This window comes from Carcharodon carcharias, chromosome 12 (assembly GCF_017639515.1).
Source record: "Carcharodon carcharias isolate sCarCar2 chromosome 12, sCarCar2.pri, whole genome shotgun sequence".
Classification (NCBI taxonomy): Eukaryota; Metazoa; Chordata; class Chondrichthyes; order Lamniformes; family Lamnidae; genus Carcharodon; species Carcharodon carcharias.
In genome coordinates, this window is record NC_054478.1 from 103,787,142 (window position 1) to 103,808,107 (window position 20,966).

The 20,966-nt window shown below is 44.5% G+C and overlaps 1 protein-coding gene across 1 annotated transcript in view; it reads right to left on the reverse strand.

Moving 5' to 3' along the window:
* Positions 1 to 20,966, reverse strand: part of dnah7 (dynein, axonemal, heavy chain 7) — a 616,407-nt gene that overhangs the window by 474,519 nt on the left and 120,922 nt on the right. Inside the window, exons 16-18 of the mRNA XM_041200170.1 lie at positions 18,849 to 19,073; positions 13,162 to 13,308; positions 937 to 1,622 (exon numbers count right to left, since the gene is read on the reverse strand). Of these exons, the coding sequence (XP_041056104.1) occupies positions 937 to 1,622; positions 13,162 to 13,308; positions 18,849 to 19,073 (1,058 nt within the window). The remainder of the gene's footprint in view (positions 1 to 936; positions 1,623 to 13,161; positions 13,309 to 18,848; positions 19,074 to 20,966) is intronic.

Sequence of the window (20,966 nt, forward strand, 5' to 3'; positions counted from 1 at the left end):
ATGTCAACTTGATATTTTTGTCATAGCAACCAGAGTAGTTCTTACTTCAAAAAAAACAAGAGGTTTTTTTTTAATCATAAAGATAACTTTGGGGGCTAATATAGAAAAATTATTTTTGAATGAACTAAGATCAGAGAATTAAGTTTACAAACTTAAGGAAACCTTGTGCTTAATGCAATTTCAGTGCAGGTTTAACTCACACTTAAGAGTTATTAATATAGAGAAGACCGCTACCTGGTGGTACTGAATGTGATTTCTCCTGAAGCATTCATAAAGGAAATTGACAGATTTTGGTTCAATGGAAAGTAGAAAGATATAAACTTAAACCTTGGTAGGAAAAATGAGATGAAATATGGTCTGAGCTGTAGTTGCACATCAATCCAATTCTAACCTGGTGATGCAACAGCAGAAAAAAAAAGCTAGAGATGGCCAAGTCAGGCAGAACTCTTATGTACTGTGTGCAAGTAAGAGCCTTGCACTGTACGCGCCTAAAAATCTCAGAGATTTACAGCCCTGTGATTTCACAGTTGTATGGCTTGCTTTAAATTAAATACAAATAGAAACCAGTAAATTTAAGAAACTTTAACTTATCTTTCCTAACCAGCATTATTAAATTCATTGTTTTATGTAAAAGTAAAACTGAAAATCTGAAATTAAAAAAAAAATGTTGGAAATACTCAGCAGTTCTGGCAGCATCTGAGGAGAGAGGAACAAAGTTAACAATTCAAACTGACGAAAGATCATCAACCTGAAATTTTAAATCTATTTCTCTCTTTACAGATGCTGCTAGGCCTGCTGAGTATTTCCTGCATTTTTGTTTTTATATTATTGTTATTGCTGTATGTGCTTGCTCAAAATTGTTAAACATTTTGCAAAAACCCACTTATACAATTCTTGAACTTATAAAATTCCATAAAGACAATGAAAGTGAACTACCTGATTTCTTTCTCAAATGGCTGTATAAAAGGAGATCCACGCATTGTCTGGGTCTTTACAATGTGGTCATCAAGTAACATCTGGATATCATCAACAGCTGCAAGTATATAAGTCCCTGTTTCTCGATATGGATGGAGAATGAATTCCATACCTTCCCACTCCTTCACCATTTTTTCCAGGGCTTTCTCCAGTGAATATTCTTTGCTAGCTGCCTCACTAATACCCTCAAACTGATCCAAGTAAGGTTCAAGATTCATAGTGAGAAACTTGGAAACAGTTGTGTCTTCAGAAGGCTTGAGTGAGAATCCCACAATATCAGATAAGGCATCCCAGTGTCGATCACGTAAACCAGGATTGCACACGACATGAATAAGGGGAATATGCTCTTTGAATTCCTCAACTTTTTTCCTAACAGTATTGGCAATCTTGAATGCATTTGGCGAGTCTGATAAAGTCCGTTCCAACTTGTATAGACCACGCCAATAGTTTCCTGCATCTGCCTCTACCTGATCTGGGTTGGCCTCAGTAAATGGTCCCTCCATCCAAGCTTTATACTTGGCATTGAACTCTACTGTCATGTCATACAGCCTTAGGTATGGTTGAAGAATATCACTGGTCTGTTTACGCTGAGGATACTGAGACTCAGTCCATCCAAATGCTTGTTCTTCTACATTAATCTGATCAATCTAGTACAATGAAAAAGTGATTATTATTTAAATTCATTTCAAAAGAATTATTATTGACAAAACATAGCATTAATAAGACTATGTTGGTTAAATGTTACACCATCAAATTTTCAACTTCAAGTATTACTTGTGAAGACATTTGCCTTGCAAAATACTGTATAATTTTAGACTAATTATTCTACCTTGATACACTACAGACATGGATTCACAGCTAAAGGTTTATTCACAATGGATTATTTATGCACCCAACAATTTCTCTGCTCTGAAATAAAATGATACATATGTATTGCACATGTTAGGATGCAATCACAGCAATTATCCTCTACTCAGTCAAAGTAATAAATTATGTCATTCACAAGGTTCCTGTTTCCTGAAAAAGACATAGCAACCAATCAAATCTATTTAATTACTAGTGCTCTATAGAGCTAATTCAAAATAAAAATATTTTTTTCACAGTATGTGATGAACTGAAACTTCTCAATCATCTGTTACCTCTGTTTTTAATATTGAGATTCAATATGCACCAAGAGACTTCAAAAAGTGAATTGATTACACACCGGGAATAAAGAACACATTTATTGACAAAGGATAATATAAAACATCAGTTTCCAAAGATATAAGATTTTTTAAAAAGTGAAGATAAAGAGATGAAGTTTTCCAAATGTAATTGCTTCAGGTCAAATTTTTCTGTTTGCACAGAAAACAGAAGAATTCTTTTGATTGCAATTTATGACACCTGCAAGAATGTGCAATTTTCAAACAAGCATGATCAGAGGATACAATTCAATTAGTGGGAACAAAAACAAAGCAGTCAATTATATCACAACTTTGATACTTCCCAAACAACTAAACAGCTAATTAAATCAGGCTTGACCAACTTACGGCCTACAGGCCAGATACAGCTCGTGAAGTCCCTCTATGTGTCTCCCGGAGCCAGTTTTCAAAATCCCAGTCAAACAGCTAAGCTTGACAGGGAGATTCTGCATGGAGCTGCTCCTCCAATTGCAGGCCAGTTCTCTCCCGTATTTGCTGATGTAGGAGAGAAGCAATTTGTGATTGGAGGAACAACGAACACCAGCCACAGTGCACTTGGGGCCAGTGGAGCTCAGGGGCGGGGAGCTGAGGGCCGGGGAACTCACAAGCATGTATAGGAGGGAGCGTAGCAAGGGTGGGAGAGAGAGACAGTGAGACGGGGAGGGGAGGGAGAAGGCAAGGGGGAGAGAAGGGATGTTGGGGAGGAGAGAGAGGGAGAGATGGTGTGAGGGAGAAGAGAGGATGTGAGGGGGAGTGAGGGGAGATGGGGAGAGAGGGGAGATAGTTTGTGAGGGGGGAGAGATGGTTTGAGGGAGAGGGTGTGTGGGGGATAGAGGGAGAGGGTGTGAAGAGGGAGAAGGTGTGGAAGGGAAGAGGAAGAGGCTGTGAGGGGGCAGAAGGAGAGCTGTAAGGGTGCAGAGAGAGGAGAGAAAATGTGTAGGGGGCCAGAGTGTGTCCACAAGTCTGGCTCCCTCCCAGTCTCAGGGTTTTCATTCACCCTAACCCACACAAACCATCAGGCACTCTCATCCACTCTCACAAGAGGTGAGGGTGAGTGAGGGAATACTCTGACATTGGGGGTGAGCTGAACACACACACTCTCATCCTATTATACCCTTATACTCGTCTTGTACTCATCTTTATTTATTACTCATTGTTTTGTTTTTTGCTCAGCAAGTTGTTTGATTTCATGTATAAATCATGTGTAATATTGCCCCGATCTTTATCTTTCCGAAATTTACTCACTGGTCCCTTGAGTGAGAAAAATTTTAAAATGTGGCCCCCCCAGGCGAACAGGTTGGACAATCCTGAATTAAATAGTATAAATGATGATAGAGTATTATGGAAATACAGAATTACCACACACAGTTGTGGAGCAAGCAATTGTGTGGGCATGCATTTCAATGAACTAAGTTCAGAAAATTTGTTTTAACAAAGATCCAGAATGTGTGGCAGGCCAGTCTAACGAAAAAGTATGAGAAAGTGTTTGGTGAGAACATAAGAACATGAGAGACAAGTGCAGGAATAAGCTAAATGGTCCCTCTAGCCTGCTTCGCCATTCAGTAAGATTATGACTAATCTTTGACCCCAACCCCACCTTCCCCCTTTTTCTTGATTCTTTAAGAGTCCAAAAATCTATTGATCTAAGCCTTAAACATACTTAATCACTGAGTATCCTCAGCCCTCTGGGGTAGAGCATACCAAAGATTCCTTGGAGTGAAAAAACCTCCCCTCATCTCAGTCTAAAATGGTTGACCCCTTAATTTAGAGGAGATACTACCGTGAGCACAGGATCTACAGGCAAAGGCAAAGCTACCCAAATATGACTCAGAACCAGTGCTGAAGTACACTAAAACTCTCTAGGCAGATGGTCAGAGATACCTGTGCCCTTGTCAGTGAGGAGCTCACTGAAACTCACCACTGATGGCCATGCCCTGCCAGGGGCAGTCAAAGTAACTGTGGCCTTGAATTCCTCCCCTGCTGGATCCTTTCAAGGCTTAGCTGCAGTCCTCTGTCGTATCTCAAGGCAGGATTTTCCCCTCATTGGGCTGGCACAGCGGGCGGGCCCAGGAGTGGCCGCAAAACCAACCACCGCCTGCAATCGGGCCCTGACCGCGATTTCACGCAGGCTGGCCAAGTAACGGCCAATCAGCATGAAACGTGCGCTGAGACCCTCAGTGCTGCCAGGGTGGGGGCAGAAAGAACGCAAGTGCTGAAGTTTGCGTATGCGCGGTTATGCACTCAGTGAAAGCTCCCTGAAGGCACAGTGCTGCCTCAGGGAGCTGAAGATTTTTAAAATGAAAAATAAAGATTCAAAAATAAGGAAAACATGTCCACACATGTGACTGTGAAAAATGAGTTTAAAAGTTTTTTTTTAGTCACTGTTGGAAATCTCATCCCACCTGTGAATGAGGTTTCGCAAAACATACAAAGGCCACCTGACCTATTTGTCCGCCCGCCAACCGTAAGGTTGGACAGGCAGTGAAATATTTAATTTAATTAATTGATTAATGGGCTTAATAGCCCTCTTAATTGTCAGCAGGTGCTGACTCTCATGCGTGCCCGCTGACCAAAATATCGCACAATGACATCAGGATGCTCGCCCAACGTCATCACACGTTATTTCACGCACGTGCGTGTCAGGAGCGTGCCTGCACGCCGAACTGTAAATAAACCTATGAGTTTGTTGCACACCTCTGTATCACCCTGCTGACAGATGCCCTCTTCACCAAAGCTGGACAACACATCATATTCACAGATGGGTTATCACAGGCTCAGAAGGCACTGGGTTTGCTGCCATGCCAGGATTCTCCCAAGCGCAGGGCATTGTTCAATTCATCCTTGTTGCCATTAAAGCATCCAATGACTGACCAGAAAGGTTTATTAACAGGAAGGCTTACCAATTCCTGAATCTCCAGCTGGTCTGCCATCACAAGAAGGGCTTCCTTCATATGTGTGTATGCTTCCCTGGTAGTTGCCGTGATGCATTTATTCTCCGCCATCAAGCCTTCTACTGCTATTCCATCTGATCCCCCAAGTCCGTGGATGGATTCAAGGGGACAGGGGCTATCCTTTGAGGAGATGGCTTCTCACCGAAACGGTGGCACAGAGTTGTTACAGTTGGCACAGGGTTGTTACAGTGAGAGCGATCTGCTCAACACAACTCCACTGAGCAATCCATTAGACTGCTAAAGACGTGCTTTTGCCGTCTGAATCGGTCAGGTAGTATTCTGCTTTACCCACCTGCAAGTGTCTCCTGAATGGTCATGGAGTATTGCATTCTTTGCAATATAGCCCATTAAAGAGGTGTGAACCTTGATGCTGCAAGTACAGTGGCAGGACTGATTTCAATGGGCGAAGAGGAGAAGCAGGACATGGGAGAGGATGGGGATGCAGAGGGAGAACCTTTTGCTGCGTGAGGTAGTCCAGCCAAACCACCAGGTGCCCACACCGGGTGTCAGAACGATGTCTTGACAGCAAGCTACAAATGTGAGGGAATATCAGCAAAGGTTCAGCTAATGTATTCCAAGGGCTGAGGGACTTTTCATATGGATGTGAACGGTTCAAGCCTGCACTGACACAAGGAATGGTAACTGTGTGTGAAGATTCTGGAATCGTACCATCACAGAGAGCTGGCCTACTGCCTGGAGTCTTCAATGTCACTGCTGAAGAGCTCCTGTATTGTTCACACGCTGTTATGACTGCTTTGCACAAAGTTAACATAGGCTGGAATTTTCTGGCCCCATTGGCATTGGGTGTCATTATGGATGGGGGCGGGCGGGAAAATATGGAAAGAAGATCAAAAATCAGTTTCACACCAGTGTGAAAGCACAGCAGGGTCATCCGATAGTGTCTGCCATGGCGGAACACTAATCTTGCTGGAGGCCAGTGTGATTCCTCAGGAAAACACGCTGGCCCAGAATACGCCTGGACATGCAGAAGTTGGGACTTACCATTTGGGCCTTGTTCAGGTCACAGGCATTGGAGGAGTAGAAGATGGAGCCCTACAACTACCAGACCCTGGAGGAACACATGCATCACATGCTGGGTGAATTCTCATGGACATGGCTCTGCCACAAACAGCTCATGGAAGGTAGGAGGTCTCCATTGATGTCTCAAGTCTGCTTCGGAACATCACAGTCTTGGCCATAAGATGCTACAGGTGATCAGCGAGGAGGGCTGGGTGGGCGAGACAAGAAAGACTAAATGTGAGAGTGGGTGATGAAGATATTAAGGGTGGAGTGAGGTTGCGGGGGGGGTGGGGGGGTGGGTGAAGGTGTCAGGGGGAGGGGTGAAGTTGGGAGAGGGGGGCGAGGGAGTATAGGGAGGAGGGTGCAACGGGGGAGAACGCGCAAGTGGGGAGGTAGGTGTAAGGGGAGGAAGGTATCTGGGGAAAGGAGGGAATTCGGAGTGGGGAAGGTGTCCAGAGGCAGGAGGGAGTAAGGATGGAGGAGGTCCAGGTAAGCGTGCAAGGGAGGGCTCTGTGGAGCCAATGACTGGGGAGCAAACTGTGGGTGAGCGTGGTAGGAGGGAATGGTGAGAATGGGAGGAGGCACAGTGAGCTGGAAGGGTGTGAAGCTGAGGGTGCGTCAGTAGCAGTAGAAGGGCCGGTGAGGGTGGTTGCTGGAGACTAGGAGGTGGTTAGGAAGGTCAATGTGGATGGGGTGGGATTCTCAAGAAGTTGGGAACGTGCACATTCACCTGGACATACTGGGAAGAAATGGGTCCGGGATGGTAGATGATAGTGGGGAGATAGAAAGTGATGCCGGGGGGGTCAACAGTGATGGGGGAAAGGACATTGGTGACTGGGGGAAGAGAAAGAAAGGGGGAGCTGATCAAAAGCTTGATCACAACTATCACTGTCGAAATCGAAAGTGAGTGGAGCCTCATGTTGGATGGACCCAAGTGTTGATGGGAGTGTGATCAGTGGGTGGGCGGAGATGCAGGTCATCTCAGATGGACAACTGAATGGGAGAGCCCCAGCAGGCAGCATTGAAAATGCTCAAGACAGTAAGATGAGTGTGATGGATGAAGGCTCCGCGTGTGTGGGACAGTGTTTGCACGAGGGTCCAAAAGGACCTGCCACACACACACATTTCTCTCCAGAATCAGACGTGGTCCAGCTGCGTGCAGCTGAACTGCCAGTGGGGGGAATGCTGTGAGAGGACTCATGAAGCCTGTCAATGAAGCTGAAAAACAAGTGTACATTATTCAGTGAAAGTGAATATATTTTCAGATCATAAACTGACAAAATGTGTTCACCCGTGCAATCACTTATGATCAGAATTTCTTAACTTATCTAGGCCTATCACTTCTTCTAGGTGCTGACCTGAAATCTGCAGCAGGGGTGGAAACAGCCTTTGCTACGGTTGGCCCTAATGCCTCTGGTGATGTCAGCATGCGTCCTCTGGAGAGCCGAGGCCTTGAGGGCCCTGGGTTACTTTGACTGTCCTCCTGTGAGCCAGCTGCTCCCTCTGCGGTGACAGAGGACAAAGTTGAAGGGGTCTGATACAAATGGGACTCGGAGAGAGCGGACAGCTTCTGAGATTCATGAGTGGATGATCCAGGGTGTCCAGTTGCCCCTTCTCCTCCCTTCAAGTGCCCAAGAGCCCCGGCCTGACTCTTTGAGGGGAAGGAGCACCTCGAGGGACATCAAGGTGCCCCGTTTCCCTCTTGCGTTGCCAATGCAGGAACTCACCCATGGCTACCACGATGGAGTGCAGGTCTCCGCGCATCTCCACGTTCTGATGGACGAGGGTCTCCATGGTGTCTGCCATCCTTCCCACGGAGACCTCCGTACACACACATGTGGGTACCACTTCAGAAAGCAGGAGGACGCACTCCTTCAATTCACATACCACACTGTTGAGGGCTTCCAACAGCTCTGCATGATGTTCCCCTGCCTTCTGCTGGCTCTCCATGATGAGTTGGAAAGCCAAATCCAGAGGCTCTTCATCTGACTAAGATCTCGCAAATGCCCCTTCTGAGTCTTCCAAGTGCTGGGGCGCTTGGCTGAACCTGCGACTTCCTGCTGTGGACAAGTGTCCGTGCGGTGACCATCAGATTGTGAACTCGAGCCTGCTCGAGATCTTGGTCCCAACGAGGTATGTGTCTCTGCGCTGGTGGAGGATGTGGGTAAATGCTCCGATGGGTCTTCCAGGCTGCTTATTTCCAGATCTTCAGTGGAGAAGGTGTCCATTTAGCTGGAGGTGAGGATTTAAATGGATCTGAGGGACTGGCAGGCTGAGGATGTCGGTCACGTGGCAGAACACCCTGTGAGCCAAAGTAGAGATAATTAGTGCATGGCAACAGAGACACAAGCAAAAGAAAGAGCACTGACATTTGTGTTGAAAGAGGGATGATGTGGTGCAGGATCCTCATGTGGGTGTATGCCGCTGACCTCACCGTCACAGCAGGCACGGTCCACATCCTCACCAGTCAGCGCAATGGCACACTCCTCCGAGTGAGTGAGGGGCTTAATGTAGGCCACTCCACCCCTGGTCTGGGTCCTCTCCCTGCTGTTGTGAGCCAGCATCTCCTGCACAAAAACAGATGGAAAGTGTAAGCAGGATGCATGGCACTATGTGGAATTTTTGTGTGCTGAGCAGAGCCATGGATGGGATGAGGACACCAGCTCGAGAGGATATGAGCATGATGGAGATGCGAGGGAGTCTGTTACAGCTAATGCTGTTGTCCCTTTGAGGTGTGATGGGTTTGGGGGTGTGTGAGTTGAGTGTAATGAGGTGGTTGATTTACCCTGGCAGAATGGATGGGAGCATTCATCCTCTTCCTGCCCTGGATGACTGACCTCCTCTGTGCTCCAGTGGCTCTGACTGCCACTGCCTCCGCCTCCCAGGCCGGATTGGTGACTCTGGTGGACCTCCTGCAGCCAGAGCCGGGGTAGAGGACATCGCAGCCACCTTCCACTATGTCATTCAGACACCCCAGAGAGGCATCACTGAATTTGGGGGCTGCTGTCTTCTTTGCTTTTGGGGCCATCTGTCGCCTGGAGCAGTCCTGGTCTGGAGACATGAAGGAAGCATGCGCTCTGGTGCACTTTAAATATGGTGCCCAGAGCAAGGAAGCGCTGCGGTCGCGGCAGGGTGGGCAAATCCAAACCTGCTCAACAGCAATCTGGAACGTTTCCTGTGAATGTATTATTAATGAGGTGAGACCCACCAGGAATGGGATGATACGGTGTGAAAACCCACATTGCGGCCAGCAGGTAAAACAATTTTGTTCCCGCTTGCTACAGCACTTCGTGCAAATCTGGGACGATTCCACCCATAGTCTTGCATTTCTGATTAACAATAAGTTCATTTATTCACACTAATAAAAAGCAAAAGACTGCAGATGCTGCAAATCTGAAATAAAACAGAAAATGCTGGAAAAACTCAGCAGGTCATATGGACTTGAAACTTTAACTGTATTTCTCTCCACAGATGCTGTCACACCTGCAGAGTTTTTCCAGCCTTTTTTGTTTTCATTTCATTTATTTACATATTGCCGTTTTGAACAAAAAAATCAACAGTGCACATCAACATATCCACCAGGGTGACCCACTCAGTGATCTGCCTAATGCAGTGCCCTATGCACTCAGATACTTCCATCAAGTGGTGGCTTGTTATCTCAGAGGAGGCGAAGAGAGCCTGCCCACTTCTCTGGCCTAGCAGCTGAGATGATGGTGCAATGATCTTCGTCATGGATAGACCCCTAGACGCCTCTTGAGACTGCTCTGTTGCATCATTGCAACGGCAGCCCTCATCACTGTGTCCTGCTGCACTGATGCTTCCTTTGTCAGAGGAGCCAAGCAAGCTTAGGATGATGACGGGACCACGTGAAATGTGACATCTTCATCCTCTTTGGCAATTCCTCAGCCCTTGTTGGACACTGCTGATGGTTTCAGGGAGGCTGCCATTAGATGCAACTGGTCACCAAAGCGATTGGCCTGTCCAGCCTGCATAGCACTTCTTTTTTCCATGGACATGGTTACTCAGGGTCTGTGCATGACAGGATACTGCTCCTGCAGGCGCTCCAAGTCCTGTCACATATAGTTCTCCAAGAGGTTGGCAACCCTCTTATTGGAAGGGCTCATGCTCCCAAAGCCAAGAGGGATGATGGAGTTCATCTGTCCCACAGATTCCCCCATTTGCAGCCCACTATCATGTACAGCCTCAGGGAGCTCTAACAGGTGAGAGAACATCAGCTGCTGCTGCTTCAAGAAACACCCTCCATGTTGTGACTGAAGAGGCCCTGAATCGCTGCCCAGCTGAGCATTACTGTGACTGTCCTCCCTCCTCCGAGTCTCAGCCTCTGACACTTGGTGCTGTACTACTCATCCAGTGCCACTGTATCTAACTGCGTGGTAGGATTCACTGAGATGAAAGTGTCAGCACTGGTGAATGGTGTGCTAGTCAGATGTGATGCTGCATACTTGAACATCTCTGCATCCTGCCTGTGTCCAAGGGATGTCTCTGGAGAAGGGGTTCATGCATTGCCACTGAAACCTGTGGGAAACACAGGAAGAGTTCATCAGAATTAGCCTTGGAGACCTGAATGCTCTGCAGTGATGATGCCTTCCACATCACCTATGCTCGGCATACTTTCTAATGAGGTGTGGCACAAATTCTCCCTTCCAAAACACATGTATAGGCCTCTTCAACAACCATGTGCACCTGGGAATGACAGTCTCACCACCACCAACTATTTCCATAGCGGTCTCCTCAGTGGCCCTTAGTGAATTATGAAGGCTTCCCATCCACCCATCTTGGCCCTCTCTCAACAGTTATGTGCCTGCTTCACCAGCAAAGATAAAAGAGAGAGAGAAAGTGAGATAACACACTGCAATCTTTCATGGTCAAGATCAGCTCTTTGAAAATGTTAGAAACAGCATTTGTCTATGGTGGCATGTCCTCAGAAGCAGTATGGTTGAAAGATTCTCCGATGGGTGAGTGAGTGTCCTGTGTACACCTCCTTCAAAGTTGAGGAGCAGCATATGTTCTGTGTCTCCTCAGCTGTTGTGAGTGATGTAGGGCTTATACTCAAAGATCTGTGCCATTTGTTGGAGGTTACACTCACCTTGCCAGATTATAATAGGTCACTGAGCTGTTTCCTGCACTGGATCCATGTCCACCAGAACTCTCCCCGGTACTAATGATGTTTACTATTTCAAGCCATGCCCTCTTGCCTTGGGCAGATGGCATCCTCTTTGAATCTGGGTCGATGATGTCCTTCCTCTCTCTCTCATGGCCTCAACCAAGGCCTCCAGGACAGCATCAGAGAATCTTGGTGCTGCCCTGCCCCGGCTTCCTTGTTTCCCGTTCTGCTGAGACATTGTGGCAATTGTGGCATTGGAGCTGAAGACTTACAAAAGTCAAATGTGTTTTTGGCTTAGTCAGAGAATAGCATCAGCAAGGAGTGTCCTGACTGTTCTGTCCTCTTCTCTTCGAACAGGAAACCAGCACTCACCAGCATCCTACTTGGTGCGAACACAAAAAGAATTTTACCCTGTTCTTCACAGCAGTAGTTGCTTTCATCTCTCTCTCTTTCTCTCGCCCCCTGTGTGTCCATCTCAGAAAAGCAGCAAGGTTGAAAACTGCCAGCTATTCTTCAATAAATTTCAGTTTGAGTGTCTTTCCCCATGACAACCAGATTCCGTAGACCTGTCCCCATGCAACGGTATGACCCCTATCCCCTTAACCAAAACATTCTGTTTCACCTTACGCTAAAGGAGACATTTATAACATAACTGTTGCAAAGTTCAATGCTGATAACACTTTGCTTTCACTACTTTTCTTTCAATTGTAACATTTTCCCACCTACATCTGTACACAAATCCAAGAACAAGGACAAAGGTTAGCATTCCATATTTCATCCAAAATATTTTGAGAAACATTTATGCGTAGCTCTGAACAAGTAGGGTGAAGGTAGGGAACAAGGGACTTGCAGAAGTTTTTCTTACTTTCCCATTAAGAAAGGGGACTCTCCTAAATGGTTTCACTTCATAATAGAAAAATGAGAGGCAGCTCACAGTATTTCAAACTTTCTTTTCTACCATTTGTCAACACTTCTTCCTCACTTTCAAACAGCAGCCATAACAATGGTTGCTCATGCTCCTTTAAATTTTGCCCGGTCCCGAGGTAGCCTGACTCCGTTCACATCCCCCTGGTCACCAGTTGGCCATCAGGCCTGTCGTCTGACCAATTAGGACCCCGCCTAGGTCAAAATTATGTTCGCTTCCTGGTTCCTGTCAGGGGTGGGTTTGCAACCCAGAAATGGACCTGCCTCCCATTTCCCTCCTCCTCCAGAAAAATCTGGCTGAAAGCACACCCTATTTGGGATCTCCTCAGTACCTCTGAGAACCGTCTTCCCAACATATACAATCATGCCAGCAGGCCGCCTAATTTATTTAGAGGCCTGCAATTGCTTCCATCCTACTTACTGCCCATGGGCCCAAAAAGATCCCCAATCTAAATATTTCCTCAGTATGCATTTTGCACTTGGAATAGTAACCAACTTCTCATAAGTCAAATATTTCACACAATAGTTAGTATCTTTTACCAAGATTTTTTTTTCATACAGCACTCGCCATTTAGATGCAGTGAATTTAGTAATTCAATTATTTTTAATTTTCTCCCCTTCTGCCCTGTGGGATGGTTCCTTGAGCAGGGTGGCATGTCATTCCATAGGCATGAGGAGCCTTGACAGCAAGTGACATTAAGCTATTTGACTGTGAGACTATCACAGCCATGTACAAGTCAGACTGCACCTGATAACAATGTCACATCCATAAATTATCTACAGCCTATATACTGCTATGACATCATATATATTATATATATATGTAGTATAATTTTGTAACAAAATATAGCTATTTTTTCATAAAATAAAAAACATTAACTGGCTTTATAAAATATGAAACACCACTTATTCTTTTTTGACACCCATGGATAAGTTTATAGTCATTTATTTTCATTACTACTTTGAAGAAGCTGTAACCCAATACCTTCTCCATTGCTTGATTCAGTTTCGCATTTAACGTTTGAGCCTTTCGTAGATACCGACTGACTTCTGTCAGTTCTCCAAAAGTGTAGAACTCTTCCACTTGCTTAGCATAGCTTTCCAACTCCTCTACAAATCTTTCAGTACGAAGCTAAAAAAATTAAATAAACCATGAAAGAAGCACCATATTAAATTTAAATAGTATACATTTTTTTGAATAATAGGTTGACTCTCATTTTTCACTAATAGTCATGAAAATGTTGAGCTCAAAATTCCAATTAAGCCCAGGGCTGAGGAGAGCCAGATCTACCACGTACAGCTGGATGCTGGGGCAGGACCTGGTTCTGCTGAGATCCTTTATTGTTTTCTTCACTGCAGGCATTGAGGGGGGCTACGCCAGATCTCCAGTCCACTCTCCCCTATATTCAGGGGCATGTTAGTGGGGTGGTGAAAAAGGCATAGGGGACACTTGCCTTTATCAATCGAGGCATAGATTATAAAAGTAGGGAGGTCATGTTGAAGTTGTATAGAACCTTGGTGAGGCCACAGCTGGACTACTGTGTGCAGTTCTGGTCACCACATTATAGGAAGGATGTGATTGCACTGGAGGGAGTGCAGAGGAGACTCACCAGGATGTTGCCAAGGATGAAACATTTAAGTTATGAAGAGAGGTTGGATAGTCTTGGATTGTTTTAATTGGAGCAGAGAAGACTGAGGGGCGACCTGATTGAGGTGTACAAGATTATGAGGGGCAGGGTGGATAGTATTCCCCTTAATTGAAGGGTCAGACATGAGGGGATATAAGTTCAAGGTGAGGGGCAGGACGTTTAGGGGGGATGTGAGGAAAAACTTTTTTACCCAGAGGGTGGTGACAGTCTGGAATGGACTGCCTGGGAGGGTGGTGGAGGTGGGTTGCCTCACATCCTTTAAAAAGTACCTGGATGAGCACTTGACATGTCACAACATTCAAGGCAATGGGCCAAGTGCTGGTAAATGGGATTAGGTAAGTAGGTCAGGTGTTTCTCACACGTTGGTGCAGACCCGATGGGCCAAAGAGCCTTATCTGCACTGTGTGATTCTATGACAAGTCTAAGAAATTTCTGAGCCACCTGTTTGCCAATAAAATGCCTCAGTGGACTCTTACCAGCTGACAACTCGCATGTGCCAAATGAGATCTTCTAAAAGGCCCCAAATCTTCACTAAGAAAAGGTGGTTGATTCTTTAAACATGTAACTACCTTTTTTTAAGCTTAGGATTCTCTTAAGAAGTGAAATATTGTATATATTTTTAATTCTCAAAACCACCGGAGGGCCCTTGGCAACTGTAGCAGAGTAGCTTTTGGTCGTTTCCACTAGTGTTGCCAGCCTTCCAGGGTTGTCCTGGAGTTTCCAGAATTAAAGGTTAACCTCCTGGACATTGCTAAGAGCAAGCAGGAAGGAAGATCATACAGGCCTTCAAGACATTTTTAATTATTCTTGCAAACTTCTCTTTATTAGTTATAAAAATATTGGAGATGGGAAAAATGGTTTGACTGGACAGGGTCGATGGAGGCAGGAGGTCATTTGATGAAACCTCCGGGAAAATGTCTAATCAGAGTTGGCAATCCTACTCTATTGTGTACTGGCATATCAATGTAGGTGCGACTCATACATCTTTGAAAGCACCAATGTGCCCACATTGTTTATGCAGATGACAGGTTGCCATATCTCAAGACTGGGTTTTGGGCTTTGGCAATTCTGCTGCTAGGATGGACTGAGTGCAACATCAGCCCCAATGTTTTTAATGTGCTCCATAAAAGTATTTTATATCATCTTTGAAACATACTTTGAAACATATGAAATATACCGATCACACGTTTTCTAATGATTGACTGCAGACTTACAGTAATATCAGAATTGTTAAGCCTCCCAAATGAACACTACCATAGATTAATGACATGGGACTAAGTTAACATTAACAAGACAACCAGCACAAGCAAAAAAAATAGAAACCACAAGCGAGTAGAAATCCTCCAAATTAAATTAAAACAATGGCATGGAATTTGAGTTAAAATAGTAGTGAGGCCATCATCAGTTAATGTTATTATGGAGTAAATCTAATAGTAACTTCTGGATTCTGCACATGCAATTAAATATGGAAATCCAGAACTTGCTGTCTGAGTTAACTTGCTCCTTCACAAGCGGCGCAATAGCAATACATTGCTAATAGTCTGAGCATTAAAATCTATGTAGTACAACAACAACTTATATGTATATAGTGCTTTAACATAATGAAAAATCCGAAGGCACTTCACAAGAGCATTATAGAACAAAGTATAACGCTGAGTCATATAACATGATATTTGGCCAGATGACCAAAAGCTTGGCGCAGGATTTTGCTCTTGGCAGCAGTGCTCAGCAGTGGCGGTCAGAAAGCCAATGAAGGCCTGTGAAAGAGCACTTCAATCTCCCTGAGGCAGCTCTGTGCCTCAGGGAGATGAAGCATTGTTTAAAAAAATAAATAAAGGGAATAAAAATGTTTCCTAAAAAATGTAAAGGCCGCTTGGCCTTTTCGCCTGTCTGCCAACTGTTAGGTTGAGCGAGCAGCGTAAATTTGAATTTAATTAGCTTCTTAATGGCCTTTATTAAGGCCTTTCATTTGTCAGCAGGCACGCAGCCGACTCCTGCACACATCCGCCAACCAAAATATCGCAACACTGCGCAAAGATGTCAGGGTGCTCACCCGATGTCATCTCGCATCATTTTACACTTGGAAGTGTCGGGCGCACGCCCGCATGCCGAGCAGAATATTCTGCCCTTGGTCAAACAGATAGGTTTTAGGGACTGTCTCAAAGGAGGAAAAAAAAGATCATAAGACAGAGATTTAGGTAGGGTATTCCAAAGCTTTGAGTCTAGGCAACTGAAGACATGGCCATCAATTGTGGAACAATTAAAATTGGAGATGCACAAGAGGCCAAAATTAGAAGAACGTGGATATCTTGGAGGGTGGTGGGGCTGGTGGAGATTATAGAGATAGGAAGGGGTGACCCCATGGAAAGAATTGAAAACAAGGATGAGAATTTTAAAATCAAGACCTTGTTTAATCAGAAACTAATCTAGATCAGCGAGCACAGGGGTGATAGGGAATGGGACTTAGTGTGAGTTAAGGCACAGGCAGCAGAATTTTGGATTTCCTCAAGTTTACGGTGTAAAAAGTGGGAGATGAATCAGAAGTGCATTAGAATAGTTAAGTCTAGAGGTAATGAAGGTGTGAATGAGGGTTGCAGCAGCAGATGAACTGAGACAAGGGCGTAGTCAAAGATCAGAATAGGCTGTCCTAGCACGAATCTGAGATCAGAAGCTCACCTTGGGATCAAATGTGACACCATGGTTGTTAACAGGCTGGCTTAATCTCAGACTGGTGTCGTGAATGGGGATGAGGTCAGTAGCTAGGGAACTGAGTTTGTAGTGGGGTCTTTTATATTTAATTGGAGGAAATTTCTGCTCATCCAGTACTGAACATTGGATAAGCCATCTGATAATGCAGCACCAGTAAAGAAGTTGAAAGAGGTGGCTGTGAGGTAGAGCCAATTGTTGTCAGCGTTCATGTGAAAACTAACACTGTGCTTTTGTATGATCTTGCCAAGGCACAGCACATAGATGAGAAATAGGAGGGAGCCAAGGATAGATCCTTGGTGGACATCAGAGATAACAGTGTGGGAGCAGGAAGAGATGCCATTGCAAATGATTCTCTGGCTACAAATAGATAGATGAGAATGGAATCAGTTAAGAGCAGTCCCACCCAGCTTGACGACAGTGGAGAGGCATTGGAATGCATGGCGTTGTCAGCTGTGTCAAATGCTACAGACAGATAACCAAGGATGTGGAGGGAAAGTTTACCTTTGTCACAGTCACATTGGATGTCATTTGGGACTTTGATAAGAGCTGTTTTGTTAATGTGGCAGGAATTCAAACACGAAGCCCCAGGATAGATGGGAATGGATTTGGAGAAGAAAAGGAGGTTGAAAATGGGATGTTAGTTTGCAAGGATGATGTGATCAAAGATTGGTGTTTTGAGGAGAGGAGTGATGCTGGCAGATATAAGGGCATAAAGTTGCAGCAGTTACCTTCAGGATTTAATTTGTGGTGGATTTCTTTTTTAAGTTTAATTTTTTTAACATTTTCTTTCCTGTCTCCTTTACCTTTCTCTCTGAATCCCATATTTCTTTAGTTCTCTTTATTTCGCTTTCTGTACATAATTTTAATCTAATTACACTCCGTGGTTTTGACTCTGAATGTCTTATTGAAAATTCTTCTATCTGATTAGGCCCCATCTAGAGTATTGCATCGAGTTCTGATCACCATGCTTTAGGAAGAATGCAAGGATCCTTAAGAGGTTGCAGAAGAAATTTACCAGAATGGTTCCAGGGATGGAAGTTCTTAGTTACAAGGTTAGGTTGAAAAAGCTGGGGTTATTCTCTTTGGAGCAACAGAGATTGAGGGGAGATTTGATAGAAGAATATAAGATATACAGGTTTGGATATCATAGACAAGGAAAAGCTGTTCCCATCAGTGCAACAGTCAAAAACCAGAGGACGCCGATTTAAGGTGATTGGCAATACAGCCAACAGCAAAATGAAGAATAACTTTTTTACACAGCATGTGGTTAGGATCTGCAATGCACTGCCCGAATGTGTGTGTTGGAGGCAGATTCAATTGCAGCTAATGAGAAAAAAATTGCTGAGCTACAGGGAAAGGGCAGGGGAGTGGGAGTATCTGGGTTGTTCTTGCAGAGAGCTGGCATGGACACAGAAGGCCAAATAGTCTCCAACAGCACTGAAACTATTCTCTCATTCTATGATTTTATGCTGTGGTTATAACACACCATCTGTCCAGCCATGTCTATGTAACCTCATTAATTTATTTGATTAGTTAAGCATCAGCTGTGGTTCAGTTGGTAGCATGTAAACCTGTGAGTCAGAAAGTTGTGGGTTCAAGTCCTAACCCAGGACTTGAGCACAAAGATCTAGACTAACACTCCTGTGCACTGCCAGAGGTGCCTGCTTTTGGATGGGATGTTTAACTGAGGCCCAGCTGTCCTCTCAGATTGGACATGAAAGATCCCATGGCACTATTTTATAGAAGAGCAGGGGAGGTAACCCCATGTTCTAGCCAATATTTATTTCTCAATAAACATTACAAAAACAGATTATCCAGTCATTATCACATTGCTGTTTATGGGAGCTTGCTATGCACAAATTGGTTGCTGCATTTCCTACATTACACCAATGATTAAGTTTCAAAAACTCTTCATTGGCTGTCAAGCCTTTGGGATGTTCGGTGGTCGGAAAAGGCGCTATATAAATTCAAGTCTTACGATATTAATTAGTTACTACCGCTACTGGCTGTAAAACAAAAGAGAAAAAGAAGTAGCACCTCCTTCCTGTTCTGCACTGAATTCCCACTTGCACCAAATTCCTGACTTTAACAAACATTTACTCCGTGCTCCACACCTCAAAATCTGGCCACTATGTCTATTTCAAGAAAGGCAGGGAGGAGAGAGTTATTTGAATGCATTCACATTACACGTCTAATGTTAGTACAAAGCTTTCCTGTGATGTCAGGTTAGGACCTGCATGTACACCACAACCGTGTCAGTGCAAAGCAAATTGAAACAAAACCTTATCAATACTGAAACGCTTGAGTCTCTCACCCTGAGTCCTTGTTGGTACTGTTCTTCCTTCTCCGCAACCATCCTCTTGTGTTCCTCAAAAATCTCTGCCATTCGTCCATTCCAGTGAAATGTATTATTGTTCAGTCGCATGTCACTAGGGGAAAGTGTAACATAATCCACAAGAAAAGTCAAGCGGTTTTTGGCTTCAACCAGCTTCAGCTCAAGTTCAGCCATGTCCTTTACTTCAACCTGTTTCACGTAGGCCTGCCGAAAAAAACATTGATTTAAAAATAACTGCCACTTGGATCTCCAAAGTGTACAATAACTTTTCTACATTTGAATTAGAACTCACAAATTGCCTAAAATATGAATTTTTTTCTTAAATACTGTGCAGTACAATTAGTTTTCAGCAGTGATTTCAATATCTCCAAACCTGTGGTTATTCTCCTTAAGCAGCATTTCAACAATAGGATGGTCTATAGCAAGTCTATCACTTCTGCATCAGAGATCACAATATATATTACAAGTAAAGTATCTCAAATCCAACTATCCGAAACTGGCAACGTCTGAAAATTGGACATCTTTTGAAGCTGCAATGCAAGAATTTTTATTGTTATTAGATGAGTGTGGTAACTTACCGGCTTGTTGAGCTAGGTGATGTATTGGCACAATGATGCGCCGACTAGTTATTGGCTTTGCACACCCGAGTGATACAAGCCACCTTGACGCAACCCAACCGGCCAGAGCTGCCCAACCCGAACCACCCGGCCCGAAAAACCAGCAAGATCCAAAACCCGGCACGGACACAGTCCTGATGTTGCCAGTTTTGAGACACTCTACATGTACCTATTTTCTTTTTAAACACACAATCAATTTTGTGGATTATAATCAAAACAATCATAAAGCAGCCTTGAATTCTTCCATATTGGCCATTATATGATAGACAATAGGATCAATTTAATATGGCACCGTTTTACGAAAAACATCAGTTTTCAGAATCATTGTTATCCTACACAAACGCATTTATATTACTCCTGTTTATCAACTCATGATGCCATGTTTTATGTAGTCAACTGGATTACCAAATATAAAGTTATCAGTAATAAAATCAGAAAATACTGGAAAAACTCAGCAGGTCTGGCAGCACCTGTGGAGAGAGAAAAAGAGTTAACATTTCGAGTCCGAATGACACTTCTTCAGAGCTAAAGATAAGTAACAATATGATGGGTTTTATACTGTTTAAGAGGTGGTGAAGCAGGTGGAGCAAGACAGAGGGTCAGGGATAGGTGGCAGCTAAAGAAGGGTTGGCAAAGATGTCATGGACACAAGACAAAGGGAGTGTTAATGGTAGCGGTAAAGGGAGCTGGATAATCCCACCCTTTGAAATGGACATGAGAAAGTAAACCTCAAAAATTAAATACACAGCCATTCATACTGAAAAAAAAAACAGAACCTTTGTCCGGAATTTTCTGGCCCTGCTGGCGTCAGATGTCATGGTGGGCGGGAGGAAATATGGTGAGAAGGCCAAACGTTTTACGCCGTTGCGAAGTCAGTTTGCGATCATCCGTTCCACCCATCAATGGCAGGCCACATTTCCCACCGCCACACATTAGGAATGTAATTTTAATATCTTTGCATCTAATTATAAGTCCTGCTTGCCAGAATCATCCCCGCACGTCAAATTTACCGCCCACTTCGACGTGACTTCAGAATGCATGTTTCACAACTGCCTTTAAAAGGTGTGCAGCTGGTGACCTGAACTTCGAGGGGAACGCGGAGGTGAGTGCACACAACCTTGCACAGCACTTGTGAGCATCGCCCATAGAACATTAAGGAAAAGGTGCCACACATTTGTGGGGAGCACAGGCAAGTCGCTTTTTCCTGGCTGACTCCAGTGTGGGTCAGGCTTGGCAGAGGTGGAGGGTGTGAGGTAAGGCAGCACAGACTGAAGGAAATACTTAAGCACATGATGGAAGTTTGGGGGGGCATGCAGCACAGTCTGCAGGAAATACTCAAGTACATGGCAAGGGGTGGGGAGTGTGAGGGAAGCGGCCACACAAAGCTTGGAAAAGCTTGTCGAAAGTAAGCATTCTTCTGCAGCTTGGTTGACATGCTTGGAGTTGGACCTCTGGAGCTTTTTTTGCACCCTCAACACAA